Genomic DNA, 16,483 nt, shown 5'->3' on the forward strand with positions numbered 1-16,483 from the left:
CACTGTTAAATGAGATGTAACTAGTTCAGTTGTGCTCTTGCACTATTCTACAAGACATTGGTTCTTATGCACTTTTGGATAATGTTAATTTTAATTTAGCTCTTTTTTGTTTTTTTAAAGTGTATTTCACAGAAGAACTTTCCAGGCATCCTGAAGCATCCCCCTCACCATTCCCTTTCAGCTAAGACTTTCCTTTGAGATGACACACAAAAACTTGAGCATACTTAAGCAGTCACAATATGCGGGTGCTCCTTTACTGCACTAAGCCATGTTGTCTTTTCTCTTTCTTCCAGAGCACCCTGTACTTACTTACTTGTTCTCCTGCCTCATACAGAAGCTACATACTTTTTATTTGCTGTTTAACACCTACATTTGGTGGAGTCTAGACCCATGACTAGACCTACAACAGTGCCAATAAAACAACCAAGGCACTGTTTACAACATTTAAGTCTTACCTGAAAATAAACCAATGTCAGACTGCCAAACTACTCCCCCTTCTTCCCCTAATCCTTGTCATAAGTGCTTTTAAACATTATAGAATCCTAAAGGCAGACTTTCTCAATCTCTTATCTGGAACAGCTGGAAGAAGAAAAAAAAATAATGAAAGAAGCCTAAATAAGTCCTTATCAGGTGACTAATGTATTTAAATTAAAACACACACACACAAAAAAAGGCTTCACTAAGTCATACCCTCTACAAAGCCTTTTCCTCTGGACAGGGAGTAGGTGAATTCTGCTTAAACATACCATGCCACAACTATCAATGTAGCTGGTACGCAGAGAGGGACACTAGGCTGCAACCCACTAACTTGTTGTATGCCTATGTAAAACAGCTTCTTTGTCATGTCAAATATTACACATATAAACAAGATTGAAACCTAGAGGCGAGGCGTGGGGTAGGGGGGATTTTAGTTCCCATTTTATTAAGTTAATAACACCCAAAACTGCAGAAAGAATACTCTCATCTGCCTCCTTTAGTTCCCTTACAAAACCAATTCAATAGAACACACCTAGCTGTCAAATCCATCCCATTTCTTCAGCACTCGTCTGATTAGAAACCAAAGGAAGGACAAAGAAATCTTTGGAGGGAAGAAGGAAAAAACAGATAACGCTGGATTATGCAGAGAAGAATCTTATTTGAGAAGAAGAATGCTTCTGACATTTATCAAAACCACAAACTGACACTTCAAAAGGAAAACAGAAGACAGCTTACAAGGCAGAGGTTAATTCATGTTTAATTTTTTTTCCCCCCTAAAGGCTCATTCACGTCTTCTGCCAATCCAACCCTGGAATGATTCCTCAGGTGTATCATCCCTAACAGCTGCACTTTGTTCTCAAACCTTTTCAACATTCTAAATAAAATCAGAGAGAAAAACATGTATTTATTTTTCCATCTCCTCTTCATGGGTTTAGAAGCCCAGTTTATACTTCCAAGGCACTGGAAATCTAACTTCATTCATTTCCATTACCAGTGAAACCTCAGTCCTGATTCTCTGCAGGCCACCAATAGACTCTGCCTGTATGCTCTTGCAAAGCAACTCTAGCATGAGAAGAAGCATAACAACCATTTCCAAAGCACTGATAGAGTCCTGGAAAGAAAAATCAAATACTGCTTTCTAAATACTTTCTGGATACACTTGGGAAGTACAAAGCAGTGGAAAGGACAATGACCTTGTTTCTACAGCAGGGCTGTAACACAAGGAGGAGGAAAAAGCATAAAGGTGAAAATGATCCCTTTCCAGGTTCATTCAAAACTTACATTTCTAAACACAGTACGGGGGGGGGGGGACGGGGGGGACGGAAGAGATTAAATACTGCTATCATTTAAGAAAATTCTGCTAGGAAGCATAATGTAGAAACATTTGAAAGCCATCAGATATTTAACTACAACTTTTTTCAACCGCTTTTGAAATCAATAACCTTGGCACCAAAAGTTTCATGAGACACCACAGCTATTGCCCTTACAAAACTATTTTCTTTAACATTACAAAAAAAGTCCAGCACAGGCAGAAGGGGAAAAAGAAGGATCAACTAAAAACAACACAACACTGTAGTTTTCAACAAATCTATAAACTGGTTTTTGCTTGACTCAAAATCACAAATATCTTGAGGAAAACATCCAGTAATTCAGATTATATTGGCCAGATAAGAACCTCAGGCCATCTCCAGGGTACACACACTGCCACCTTTGCAAACCTGCTCTTTTAAGAATGCATGGCAACTATTAATAAACTCTGCATGGAAGCAGTATAAACAAATTCAGTTTTTAAGATTAAAAAGGAGGAGAAAAAATGAGGAATATAGTTATAATACGCTTCATTTACGCTTTCACAGTCATTCTAACAATGGCAACGCCTCTTTATCCTTTCCCTGGTTCCACGTACACTTTTTCAGAGGAGCGCTTCTCTTGAAAGCTTTGACCAGCGTTTTTTATTCTAACTACTCCAGGCATAAAACCAAAACAAAACCCACTTAAGGCATAAAGCAGCTAAGGAAAGCCACCACAACCAAAAGGAGGAGCTTCTCTTAAGTCATTTGGGATAGACAGGTGACCACATGAAAATAATGATTTACACATAATCCAATGGAAGCAAAGAAATCTGTCCATGAGTCCCCAGCCCCCAAAACAAAACAACAACAAAAAAAAAAACAAACAAAAAAAAAGCAAACACCAGAAGATTACTTTTAAAAACACAACCTTTACATTTACTAGCTTTTTTCCCCGCTGTTTTTTGAAACAGGAATGTTCTCAATACAGTGAAAACTATGGAAGAGATCCTCAGGATGTATCTTTATATTGTCCCAAAGCATTAAGCATGCACAAACACTTAAGACACAATGTAATTACAACTCTACAGCTGGTACGTGTATATACCCCTTTCCCTGGTAGTTCTGAGTCAACAGTCTGATGCAATAGGATTGCAATGGTGCTTACAAAACACCACTTGAAAGATACTCAACTGTTTTGCTGAGAAAGTACAGAAAACTAACAATAAGCTTGTAATTCAGTACTCAATGCTATTTCTCCGCTACAACACTTAGCTTCTAATGTTTTGAACATGTACAAGATGCATATTGCCCCCACCCTAGAAAAGCTCACATTTTGTTCAATATGGGGATAAATTCCTTTCTGCTGCTGTGAAAAGAAAACCCTTCACGGCACACTCAAAAGACCTTTCAGTTTAGATTTTAAAAAGGTAATCTGATGTAATGAAAATTGTTTGAAGACATCTGGACTAAAATGAATCCAGCATGAAGCAATGGATAGGCTATTTTCAGCCTTGGGACATTTTGTTTCTTGCTTAAAAGCCTACGTTTGTATGCTGACATCTTTGTACAACGCTCACTTCTGTTAGTACTGTCTAGACAATTATAAAAATGATTTATCAAAAACCCAGTCACCAGAACAATTTGGTACCTTAAAATTCCTTCTCTTCCAGTATCACTGATTACAGCAATCATTTTTTCAAGCAGGTCATTCAAACAACAGAACATACAGGAAAGACTGACATGGTTCATAAGACCAGCTAGGAGACAAGACTGCAGTAAAGCCTTTTAGAACATAAAAATCTCCCAAGATATGCACATACTTAACAGTAGCAGGTATTCTTAAGCAGTTAAGTCTTTTGAAATAAGCGAAAATCCAGAGCTCAACTGTAATCCAACTAGACTATGCTATAGTCTCATCAGCTTCAGATGTTGCATTTACCGTCTTTTTTTTTAGATGAAAAATTGAAATAATGGTAAAAAAAGGAAGTATGATTTCCAAAATTGTCCAGGCAATTTCCAAAATTTCTTAAGGTTATTAAGTTTAAAGTTATTAAGTTAAGGTTATTAAGGTTCAGACCACACACACACACTTAAAGTCTGCATGGTTCTGTGGCTGTTTGAAATCTTGCAATTGAAGTACAGTACTTCGTTGACAAGACCGTTCTTAACGTCATTCAAAACAGCTCAGTGATACCAAAACACAACCAATTCTTCTTGGAGAAGCAGCAGATATACTGCCAAATTTTGCACATCTGATTTTTCTGCTCAGTTCTTACACATTTCATGTGCTCAGTCTTAACTCAATTACTCGCCTCTGACACATTTTCTGAAAGTACCAAAGGCCAAACGTGCCAGTATATTACATAGTAACATACGTTCAAATGAGAAACTATAGTCTGGCAAAAGAGTGCACTAAGCATATTCTGTAGATAATCCCAGGTTTTACTAGGTTTATGCCACACTTCAGCAATTCAGTAAGACACATTTGTTAGAAGAAAACTGATATTTCACTGAAAAACTATTTATTTTAATTATTCCTAAGTGCAAAGCATTGACTAACAGTAACAAGACTCATTGTAGTATGCTCCACCACTCCTCACTTCAAGAATAATCTCTTACATTCTGGAATCTGCTCAGAACACCTGTGGTAGAAAAAGTGATACCTTAGAAAGCGTGTGCACATATCCATATGAATATTGCTAGGCCAAAATTTAAATAGTAGGGATCTGTGCAAATTAAAAATAATTTCTAGTACAATAATTATCTTCAATTTTATTTTTTAAAAAAAAGGAAAACAGACTTTTGGAAGAGCAAAACATCTGTAATACAGCTGTGTAGTATTCATGGAAAATACATAAAGTTTTTATAATTTAATTTACATATTTATCTTGCATATTATATATTAAGTGTATGTATTTCTAAATGGTATTTATAGAAAATTCAAAAATGATATCAAGTGAGTTTCTAGAAATTTACAGTCGACACTTGCACATAAAAGCAGACAGTAACTAAGCCTCACGTCCTGACTGCTCCAGACTTTTAAAAGGATCTAGCATCCAGAACTATGACTGTCATGCAAGTTTTAATGGAAAGAAGCAGGGAGAAATGGGACTCCTTTTCTAATCCTGTTTCAAAACTAACGACAGCTGTAATTGTAAGACAAACATTTTTAATAGCCCATATTTTATATCATGTGAAAGCATAACTAAACGGTAAATAAAAATAGCAATATATTCCTTCAGCTTGACAACTGACCTGTTTTCTGGCTACAAAGCTTTTTATCAGATTTTTGGATAAGCTGAGAATTGTGCCCTACCAAAAAACCCACAAACAAACAAACCACCAAAAAACCCAGCTAGCAGCCAGTTTGGAGGCTAAAAACATTGAACTTATGCTTGACTGGAAAAGGAGAAAAAAGCACAGATAAAATGGTCTGGTACATTCTTCCTTCATGCTGAAGGTTCTTCTCTGCAATTAAGTATGGACAGGAGGAGAAGAGACTGGTCTTTTTTAAGGAACATGATCATGTTTCTTTCAACCTCTTGGAAAAACCCAAATGTCAAAGTTATTCAGCTTCTTTCATAACACAGAAGGATTTCCTGATGCTGAATTTATAAGGAAATCAACAGCAAATATGCACATCCTGGACATTAAACAGATTGACCGGCTTCAAACAGCTTTCCCAACAGACAAAAAGACCACAAGACATCCATAAGCAGACACACACATGCTTTTTTCCTACACTAAAACCCAAATCTTATAGTTGGAAACTGAGTGTTATACAGTGGAGAAGATGACAGCATCTTTGTAAAGGTATCGACAGCATATTCCCCCTTTAAGTCTTCCTGCTTACGTCAAGTAGGCACCAAGGGGTTTAAAGTTCTGCAGAGAGCTGAAAAAACAAAATTTAAAAGGCCTAAGTGCCTTCAAGTGATGTTCATTTGTCCTCCTAAAAGAAGCTAGCATATAGATCCCCATGCCTTTCTGTCAGCAACGTGACAAGGCCACTTCTGCCTCTCAACTTCAATCCAGCATTTGTAAGAATGTAAACACAGACAAAAGCTCATGAAAGCCCATCAACAAAAGGTGCCCAGAAAAGTTAACAGCACAAAAAACAAGCAATCAGCAGCACTTCCTCACAACGCTTTTACTTGCAGTGATCAGTTTCAGAAATCTCCAGAATCTATCACAGTATCTGTGTAGATGTCAATGGGATTTTTCTGCCAGCAATTTCTCCAAATCCCTTCAGAACCTGGTGTAAAGCCATAGCATCCTCTACATGCCCAGACAAGGAGTTCCACAGCCTTTCATTCAGTATCTAAACAATTACTTGCTTTTGTCTGGTTTTGAAATCCCTACCTGATAGGAACACTCCTCTGGTGTTCTTTAACTGTCATAGTGAAGAATGAACACTCATTTCCTCTTCACCCTCTCCTACATATATTTTGGACACCGCTGTTATACCCATTCCTCACTCCTCTCAACTAAAATGAAAAGATGAAACACTCCTAGCTTATGCAGATATTCCTCACACGGGAAGTATTACATACCTTTACACCATTCCCGACTCCTCTCGTTCTATATTCTCCATTTCACAGACAAACTTTCCACCAAGATGATCAAGCTCAAAGAGTCCAGACAAACATAAAAGTAGTTATGGATACAACGTGAATATCTACAAGATTTATTGTGATCCATTTTCAGATGACTCACAGCTCCTCAGACACCCACTGACTATGCAACACAAATTTACCTAAACGCCGATCGTCAGTCTGTGCTTCTTAAGAGACTGGCAATCAAACTTCTACCTAAACTATCTGCAATTTCCAAAACATGAGTAATCATCAGGTATCACAGTTTTCCTTTTAATGACACCCCCGAGTACTGCATTTAATCCTTTTCAGCTCTGAACAGCGTACAGATATTAACTCACAAATTAACATTTTAAACACAAGTATTTGGGGAATCCTAAATGCTAACAGTCCTGCATACATGAGTCACTCTTCCGGCTTTGCGTACACCAAAAAGCAGCAAGAGTAGCTAAAACTCAGATGACTAGATCCGATTATTTCTTTTTATTGAAGTGTATCAGGAAAGCCTGTAACTTCGATAACTTGCAAGTAAGACTTGAAAAGCATATGAACCTTATTCCTTTGTTTTCCTCCACTAAAATGATGTACATGCTATAGTTCTTCTCTATGCGTCAAAGGAGTTTAGAAGACTGAAATTAATCCACGTGAGAAATAAAAGCCCCCATTGTTGTTTTGGTGCCTGCAGAGCTCCTTTTTGCCACTTTCAGTGTCTTACATATTTTTTCAGTAGATTTGTTATTAACTGAAGTACTGCTGCTAAATCTCACAAGTTCTAGATGGGACCAAGTAACTCAGTTTGATACAGCTCTACTGTGAAGACAAAAACGTTTAAGTTGCGAAGCTGTTCACCAACTGATTCACCTCAAAAGAACTTAGATTTTCATGACAGAGGTTCTATATCATGAAGGTTTCCAAAGCTTCACAACATAAGTCCTGCTGACTAAAGTTCTTGTATACTATGCAACTAAAACTGGATTTAAAAGAAGGAGGACCTTTAAAGAAAGTTATGCACTGCTTATACGATGTTATGTCATTTTCAGATTTAAGCACTCCTCTGTTCCTGAAAGAGCAGGGCAGATGCAAGCAGTAAGAGAAAGAGTTCATAAAACAACATTAACAAGAATTACGTTTAAGCTCTGAGAGACTTTAAAGCAATATGATAAAAACAAAGCATGTCCAGAACAAACAAGCCCCATCTAGAGCAGCAGACCATGCGACTGTCTTAAATGATAAAGCCTTACTTCTCCCCTTAAATAAAGTTGATGTTGAAGATTAGCCTAAGACACAGGCCTTGAACAACCTCACTTTTTTTTCTCCACACACCTGGGAAAAAGCAAAAGAATTTACTCTTGCCTGGAAATGGAAGGGCAAATCTACAAGAAAGAAAAATAAAAACTACTACAGTATGTAGCACTGTTGATCAAAAACATGTAATAAATTCCCAGCCTATCATCATTCACACAAATAAAGCTCATCTACAACACACTGTGGGTCCAGAGACAGCTCCATCCAGAGCTGTTTCTTCTCCTTTCCTTTTCTGTTTGTTAACTCTTTCCTGCCTGGCTTCTACATAAGTTCTGGAGAAACAGATGCAGGGATGATTTCCAAGTGACAAAAATTTTGCAAGTAAGAAGAAAAATGTTAGCACTAATAATTTTCATCCACTAAGTAATAACTTAAATAAATCCTAAGCCTGTTTGCAAATATTAACGAACAGATGGCAAAACAAATCAACACAACTGTGGAAATTCTGTAGAGGACAACCAAAACCATCAGATATCTGAGGCAAACCACTAAGAGCTTTACGTACATTACTGATGGGTACCATGAGTTTTTAAAAAGAAACAAAAAAACTCGAAGCTTCCAAACTTACTTCACACTACAAATAGGAATTTTACTTCCACACATTAACTGGCATCCAAAAGAATCTTTTTAAAATAGTAAGGGCTCCCTCTTCTGACAACACTTGGAACAAACTGTAAAGCTGGTCAGCCCGTACATGTCAGGGGATGCTGTTTTGGAAAAAAAGCCTGGCTCACATACATGACATTTATTTCCCATTAGTTAAGAAAGCTGAAAGTGTTTGAATCTTTATTCTATCTATATCTAAAGGAAAATAAACTTAAGTCAAATAAACCGGTAATTATTGTTATGATAAGAAAACTGATTTCAATCCTACTTGTAAGATTCAAAAGTAATGTATATTTTTAATGTGTAACTTGGAAAGAAACTACCTCAAATAGGAAACACAATGTAAGACTGACATGAAAGCATATAACAGATATTAATGTTAATAATGATGTGAGCTGTGTCCAGAATCAGAAGATAAAATAACAAACGGTCCTTTATAATTTATGAAGCACAGACCTACTGAAGTAGTATCTGAATACAGTGGTCTCAAATCAATAGACACCATTAATTTGTGGACCCAGCTCCCTTCTAAATTAGACAACAAAATTCTTGGTTAAGAAATGCATTGGAAGTCAATAGTGTCCAAGAATGTAAATAGATGAGGACGACACTCTGCTTTAATCTTTTTTGTTTAACATATATTTGTGACTATTTCTCCCTCTGCTGAGCTGCTCCTCCTCCTTTTGGGCTGATTACTCAAGCCAGCTTTCCTTTCAACCAACCCTCTCAACTTTTGCTGAGCAAAAGTCACCTGAAACAGTTCCCCTGTTCCCTCAAAACCGTAAGATAAACAAGAAAATACAAATGCCAATAGTAAACTCCTGAACATTAACTGTGAAATGTATTAACCTCAAAAGCCACATTTCATTACAGACAGTGTATTTAGGTCATTTCCACAGATCTCAACTTCTAACTCAATAGCTACTCACTTAGGCAGACTAAGAACAGGCTTTGAAAGCAGATGCCTTGTTTACTTACAAAACTTGAGTTCAGACGTCCCTTTGTAACAGAAAAGATTTAAACATCTCCCTAACAAGATGTATTCCCTCTGTATGTTCTGTTCACTGAACACATTCAATAAACAGAGCCACAGTAAAATCTTGCTTCTGTGGTCTACAAGGAGCCACCATCATATAGTGCTTCATTATTCTTTATTTAATATACCGCTGCACACTCTTCACCTTGGTCTAAAATTCATGTTTTGAAACAGCTCTCCCCACTTCACCTGGGAGCCTCACAAGTAAGATAGCATTCCCAGGTGACAGAAATTTCCTTTTCACTCTCAGTGAAGGACTGATGCCCAATATTATGGTTTATTTTCCTATTGTTCCTCTCTTCTCTGGAAAGAGCTGAGATTACTTACTCTCCCTGGCAGATGACCTCTGAATCTGATTATCCACAGTTTCTGAACTCCCAAACGCATAATATGAATGCATCAGGGCAAGCTCGGTTGCATTTGTAGCAATATGATGCAAATCTGGTATCTTCCCAAGTCAGATTTTTACATAAATAGTGCTTGTACTTCAAAACATTCTAAAAATTTAAATATGTATTCTTTAATAACACAAGAATTAGTGTGTTATGAATAGTTATGTATAGAAGACAGCAAACGGTTGAAGAGGCCAAGGTAATTTTGGTTAGTACAAGAGTCAATATGAGCAAATAGGCCAAATATCCACAGCCTCTACCATCCAGCCACGACAGCCTCAAAAACAGAGACACCCCACAGATGACAGGAGGAAGCACTAAACTGGCAAGATGTGCAAACACAGTAGCTCTCGTGGCTGGTACATATGATACCACTAGTACTTTTAGAAGTGTCTTCTGTCAGTAATAACAAGACTGTGTTGCATGCAAAACAAAACTCGCTCTGCAAAACAGTAGTCCCCATACACTATGGAAACAGGCAATAGAAAGAACAGTTCTGATCACATGAAGTAAGCAGATATTATTTTAAACATACGTAACTAACAACATTAGCTTCAAATCAAATTTATTTTCCACTGAACCTTAATACAGCTTAGCAAGCCCCTCCTAAGAAAAAAAGCACACGTGTTTTTAAAGCACTTCTGAGCTGGTGGAAGAAAACCACAATTTCTGTTGCATCTCATTTAATCTCCCATACCACTTTAATTAGCATAGTTTCTGATTGTCAGTCAGGACATACATTAATAACGGTCCAACTTGCATTTGTCACCTACTATTGATTTTTTTTTCCCATCCTCTTCCAGGAAGGCAACATGAAGTCATAAAACCCACCGCAATCTTTCAAAGACTCTACAGTTTAGGTTCATCATCTCAGCATACAGCAAAATCTTACTGTTACAGCAGCAAAGCCCAGTCTATACAAACACCACTGCAATATAACATTAAAGCTGTTTAAAAAAGGAAAAATACGACCAACATTTTTTTTTAAAAAAAAAAGATACCATTACGCTAGAAATATTACTACAAGTCCTTAATAAATCTGGTTGTCATAAAACAGAGAAAACGCATTTCCCACCTTACCTTCAGTAACCTTAGGTGTTACCGAAGCACCAATTAAGTCCTTAAGATTTAAAATTAACCCAGTTTATAAAGTATAATTATCATTTCAGCTGAAGTTACCAGACAAGTAACTGTCCACATTGGTGTCTGCAAAATCTTTACTCTCAAAAGGGGAAATAAAGCCAAAAGCATTGAGACATAGAAACAAAGCAGTCACTTAGATTTTACTTTTCTTCCTATTTGAAATCAACTTGGTTTACCTTCTCACAGAAGTCGCTAAGAGCGGTGAAGTCCCATTTCTTGGAATAAGCAACATTGTATCTCAGTATAGCTTCCTAGGGAAAGAGCACATCAAAATGAAGCTTAGAGATACTTAACAGAAGAAAAACGATGTTATGAAATTTCATTTTTGAAGGGACAGTACCATCTAGTGGCTAAAACCTGTCACAGAGCCCATCAAAATCCACAGAAGTGTATTAATACGGTGCAACTCCATGACACTGAATCCTGTATTTTAGGTTTAGCATTGAATAAGCTCTAGTCTACAGGCTTTTCCTAGCACAAAACAAGACAAGGCATCCTTGGACCGGCCTACAACACCCAATAAACATTCCACAGCCTGTGCTTGCTTTCTTTAAAAATACAAAAAGAGTCCCTCAGCAATATAGCAGAAGAAGTTTTACCAGTTTAAAAACTTACAGAATCAGGACCACAACAAAATTAAACAGGTCCTTCAAAACAGCAACAACCACCTTCAAAAAATTGTCAAGAAAAAATACCAAATAAAATAGTATCATCAAGGAAAGTTTCATTAGTTGCTGGGGGAATGCTATTTATTTGTTTAAAGTTTATCTGTAGCTTTTGCACCCTTCTCCTTCCCTGCCTTTTAGGTATAATCAAATTATTATTCTTCACAAAAAACATAACTGCAATTTTAAGCTGCTCCAAATCACAATTTGTTAAAAGCCAACAAGAACTCTAAGAGTTATTACCAGAACATTTAGTCTTCACAATTTACAGATTTTTGTCAGCGGTTTGAATTGTTGCAATTTTTGTGGACTCCACCAGCACGAACAGTTACTGTTTGAAACTCTCTCACCTGTGTGTTGCCCTATGATCTGGTTACAGAAAAAGCCCACGTTACATTTGCCACAAACTAGTAGATACTACCAGACAAACACAGTTTATAAATGACAATTCATTTTAATAATAGCTAATAAATTCAGTGGCAACACGTAAGACTATTAAAGACTCCTAATTCATTAGGGAATCCCTTGAACAGCACAGATTTTTTAAAAAAATTATTTCTGTACGTGAATAAACAAATAGGACTAAGCCAGAATCACTAACAGTACACAGTGAACCTGAATGTACTTTTTATGCATATAGACTTCATTTCAAATTGACAAGCTTACCTTCAAATCATGTGAGCACGTAAATTTGTTAAGTAAGGCTGTTTGGATTAGTTCCCATCGACTTCCAGCAGTTCTGTCTCCATTCTTTAAACCAAAAGCCCAAAACAAAGTCGGATTAAGTTATTCAAAACAGAATGACATATTTACTAATAATTTTCTTCCTTGCCCCATTTTTTGAAATAAAGTTTGCTTTATTTGTGAAGGCCTTTAAAAATAAACCACATATTCTGAATAACTGTGAAGCACTTCTGCAGTTCTAGAGTCCCCTGCATTTAACTTCCTTAAGGTTCCCTTTTAACTGAAGCTACAGATAAAACATTACCACACTTAAAATACACAATTCAAAACTCAAAAACTAACTTTATAAAAAACAGTATTAAGAACATTAAGGGCACAGATTATAAAAGCATATTGCTGTGGCTGACTTGCACTAACCCAAATGTAAGACAACGTGTGATACTGTTCCTCAACAGAAAGTCTTACTGCCCACTGCAATCAGTAACAACAGTTCCTATAGGACCACCACGAGGGCAGATACAACTCATCTTGCTCAACTGGCAACAAAGACCTTATCAACACTTTTCCTCTGAAACATCAATTAAATTCATTTTATACTGTATCTTTAACATTGAAAAATTAAAAGATTTAATTTTTTAAGAGTACTTCCTAGAGGCTATAAAAATCATCTGTTTCAGATTCAAGCATCAATAATCATGATAGTGTCTTCACTACAGGACACACTTGCTGACATTACTCATCACAGTCTAAAGTATTTCAGTGGGTACGTTTAAGTAAGTCTCGAGCAGTAACAAGAAACAGCAAATGAACAAACCATGCAGGGCCAACCCTAACCTCTCTGCCATTGTTTCATCAGAACAGCAGTCAGATACACCTCACTATCGGCAATACCTGACAAGAGTATTATGAATTTGAAACCACATATTGATTATTCACATCTGTTGGCATCCCAAATTGCTTCACCAAAAAAACACCAAACCCAAACATATAAATACTTATACTCCATATCAAAATATATTCATGATCAAATCACTGGCTAGGTAAAACAATTACTAGAGAGAAAAAAAAAACAACATTAAAACAAATCTCCTGCTCTGCCTGAAGCATCATGACCCACAGTCCAGGTTTTCAGACCAGGTATGTTCATCTACTTGATTTTCCAATTCCATACATACAGTCTTCCAACTAAGCAAATGCAGTAAACTGAAAACTCATCTATATGAAAACAAATTTATTTGGTTACACAACTGTAAATACTTGAGCTTACCTCATCCTCTACAGGGTATAAATTCTGTTCTGAGCAGGGCATTTTAACATGTTTGTTGTCCCACAAATCTTTGTAGTGAGTTGGAAAAGGTTTAGGCACCTCTCCTTCCCTCAGAAGATCTACCTGCAACACAGAAGGAGGTGGGGGAAAGTTCAGACTCTACTTTCAAGTTTTTAAATTGAAGAAATAAAAAGTAAGCAAAAACATAGTTAAAAAGAGGTCTTATCTACAGCCACCTGTTTTGGAAAGGGGAAAGCCACAAACTGACCACGACAGATACTCAGAAAAAAAATTCCATCTGTTACTCCTACATTATACTTGGTGAAAAGAACACCACCTTATCATTTGACCTCTTGAAACACAATGAAATAAAGGTAATATATGCAATTATCTCATGTCCAATTATCAACTAAAGACTTCCTCATTTATGAATTTAAGTGTTTACATAGTGTCATCCAAGTATTTTCAAAATGTAGCTTCAAATATACCGATAGTCATGTGCAGAAATGTTTTTTAACCTAAGAACGAAGAGGATGAGAAATCATTATAGATACAGCAATATTTCAAATTTACTCCACAGAATACCAGAAATGTAAAAATGATGTGATGTACTTAAAGACTTAATCTGCTAGACAGCCTTCTGACAGCACTGATTCTCTCAGAACTTGCATTTAAACTTAAACATGCTTTTCTTTTGTTTGGGATTTAACCATGACCCTGCGGTTTTCTGGTCACATGTTTTACTCCAAGAATAATATGACTGCATACTACTCCAAAAAATTAAAGACAAATACATCAGATTTGATCTAAAATGCAGTGGTAAAACTCCTTGAAAATCCTCTTCATGTTTTGTCTTTTTTATATCTTGAGCCTTTTGCGTATCTTGAACCCAAAACAGGATCATGTTAAAACAAAAATATAACATGAGTACAAATTTTACTTGCAGACATATTTAAATTCTCACAGTTTACAACTCAGACAAGGAAGTACACACATACCTCTTTGCAAAAGAAAAATACTTGTCCCTAATGAGCCAGAGGCAGTTCAAACAATTACATTTCTTCTGGATCTTAATATCCTAATTCTGTGCATCAGAAAAGTCAATTTTCAGGAAAATCAGTTGCCCTAGTCTGCTTGCAAGGAATGGCAAAGAAAGAATTCCACAACCTGCTAATACTACAAGACTAATGTTTGGCATTTCATATTATTGAACAATTCAGTAGGAAATTTGATTTCAGGTAATACACTTAATTATCGTACTCTGACGGTTACTGTATGATTGGCTGAGGGTCGCAGATGAGGAAGACGGGCCCCACACATAGGCATTCTTCTCATCTCTTCAATTGGTGTCCCAAACCATTTCTTATTAGTTGGAAGAGGAGGTGGCACATATTTAGGCATCTTCCTTCCTGGCCTCTGGGGTTTGAATTCACACTTTTCTTTCCTGCTGTTAAAATAAAATATGTTGAAACAATTCATTTCCACTGAAAAAAACTAGTAGGCAAATACATGAACTTCCACTCCAGGGTTATGTTTGTAACAGAGTCAGTTTATTTGCTAGTCCTTGCTGTAGCCCCAGGCCAAAGCTTTATTTGGGGAACTCTCCCCTTGCCGCCCCCCCCGGCAACTTTCTCCTCCACCAACACACACAAGTACCCAATGTCTACCAAAACACTCCTCACCACAGGCTTACAAACCCCTTCACAGAACAGCGGTGAGTTAGCAAGGTACAGTTTTCCCCTGCAGAGTCCCAACTGGATCTGTTTATCCAGGGACAGGAGACAGACTCACTGGCCAGTATCTGTCAGGATAGCCTCTAGAGCCCCTTCTCAACTATTAGAAAACAAACAAACGTGCATGCAGAGATGCACATATTCTTTCTTCAAACTAAAAAAAAAAACACCAAAAACCCAAAACACTTCTTAACCACCCTTTCTCACTAGGGTTGTATTTTTCATGTCAGGCATAAAACACTTGCAATGGAAGTAGACATTTAAAAGTAATCCAAAACACACCTGTAAAATTCAATTATATGCAAGAGCAGATGAACTAATCCTCTTTGATGGTCAAAGGTATTTGCATGGATCTGATATTCTGGGGAAGAAAAATCTGAACGTGCTGTATGTTTGATGTAATATACCAGATGTTTCTCACGCAAGAGGGAGGAAGTTCTCAGAGTAGAACGCAAAACAAGTTAAAAGCCTGCACTCTGAGGTACTGTTTAGACCTCTAAATTCCCCTTAGCAAATTTACTCCACCCTCGAATAAAGATGTAGTCCAACCTGTTCGCTGCATCTATGCATATGCCAGTATTGCCAGGTGCAGACATTACCTCCAGCCTGGCCGATCACATACAAATGGTGTAGCCACATCGGCATGACACTGGGTACAGGCCCACTGCGCTCATCTGAGAGCCAGAGGGTAATTCTGGCACAGCATTACCGATGACTGAAACCTGTTTGATACACCACTGCTTTCTTCTCTGCGAGTTAGGATCTGAGCCACTCTACCTTCTGCTGTAGGCCTGGCATAACAAAAAGCAGGAGGAAAGCTTTAAGATTTTCTAATTGCCCTCTTAAGCACTATAGGCAATACCACTACTTTGCCCGGCACTGCAGTTTATAACCCTCACATCCTCTTGTTTAGACCCCCCAAAAATAAAAGCAAAAATAATCTCTCTGCAGCCTCACACACTATCTTACTAATTATTCCGTAAAGTACTGCTAGGATTCCCACCTATCCACACAGCAAAACTTCTGCATGAGTTTCCCTTTCAAACATGGATTTATTTTAACACACTATGCTCTAGCACTGACAAACACAAGCCTCAATCTCTGCTGCTTTGCTACAACAGCAATTCATTTAAATTAGTGAAAAGAGTACTCCCTAAACCCATTATTTTAAACGTTAGGACCCCCTTTTCCATACTTCAGCAAATTCATCTCCAATCTCAGCCTACTCATCTCTTAAGATCTGTCAGACGCAAGCTCCCACTGCTAGTTAGCCAACCTCCATCACCTTCTT

At 37.2% G+C, this 16,483-nt stretch overlaps 1 protein-coding gene across 8 annotated transcripts in view; it reads right to left on the reverse strand.

The window, feature by feature from the left end:
- Window positions 1-16,483, reverse strand: part of PARG (poly(ADP-ribose) glycohydrolase) — a 70,945-nt gene that overhangs the window by 46,876 nt on the left and 7,586 nt on the right. For 5 of the 8 annotated variants that reach the window (XR_013930527.1, XM_080402801.1, XM_080402800.1 and 2 more), the window contains exons 4-7: window positions 14,720-14,906; window positions 13,460-13,582; window positions 12,175-12,258; window positions 11,020-11,094 (exon numbers count right to left, since the gene is read on the reverse strand). Coding sequence is in view for 7 of the 8 variants with exons in the window: in XM_080402801.1 (XP_080258927.1) it covers window positions 11,020-11,094; window positions 12,175-12,258; window positions 13,460-13,582; window positions 14,720-14,906 (469 nt within the window). In the remaining variant the exon portion in view is untranslated. The remainder of the gene's footprint in view (window positions 1-11,019; window positions 11,095-12,174; window positions 12,259-13,459; window positions 13,583-14,719; window positions 14,907-16,483) is intronic. The other 3 variants (XM_080402802.1, XM_080402799.1, XM_080402797.1) reach the window with 1 other exon arrangement.

The sequence above is a fragment of the Falco punctatus genome (assembly GCF_963210335.1).
Source record: "Falco punctatus genome assembly, chromosome: 9".
In the NCBI taxonomy this organism is placed as follows: domain Eukaryota; kingdom Metazoa; phylum Chordata; class Aves; order Falconiformes; family Falconidae; genus Falco; species Falco punctatus.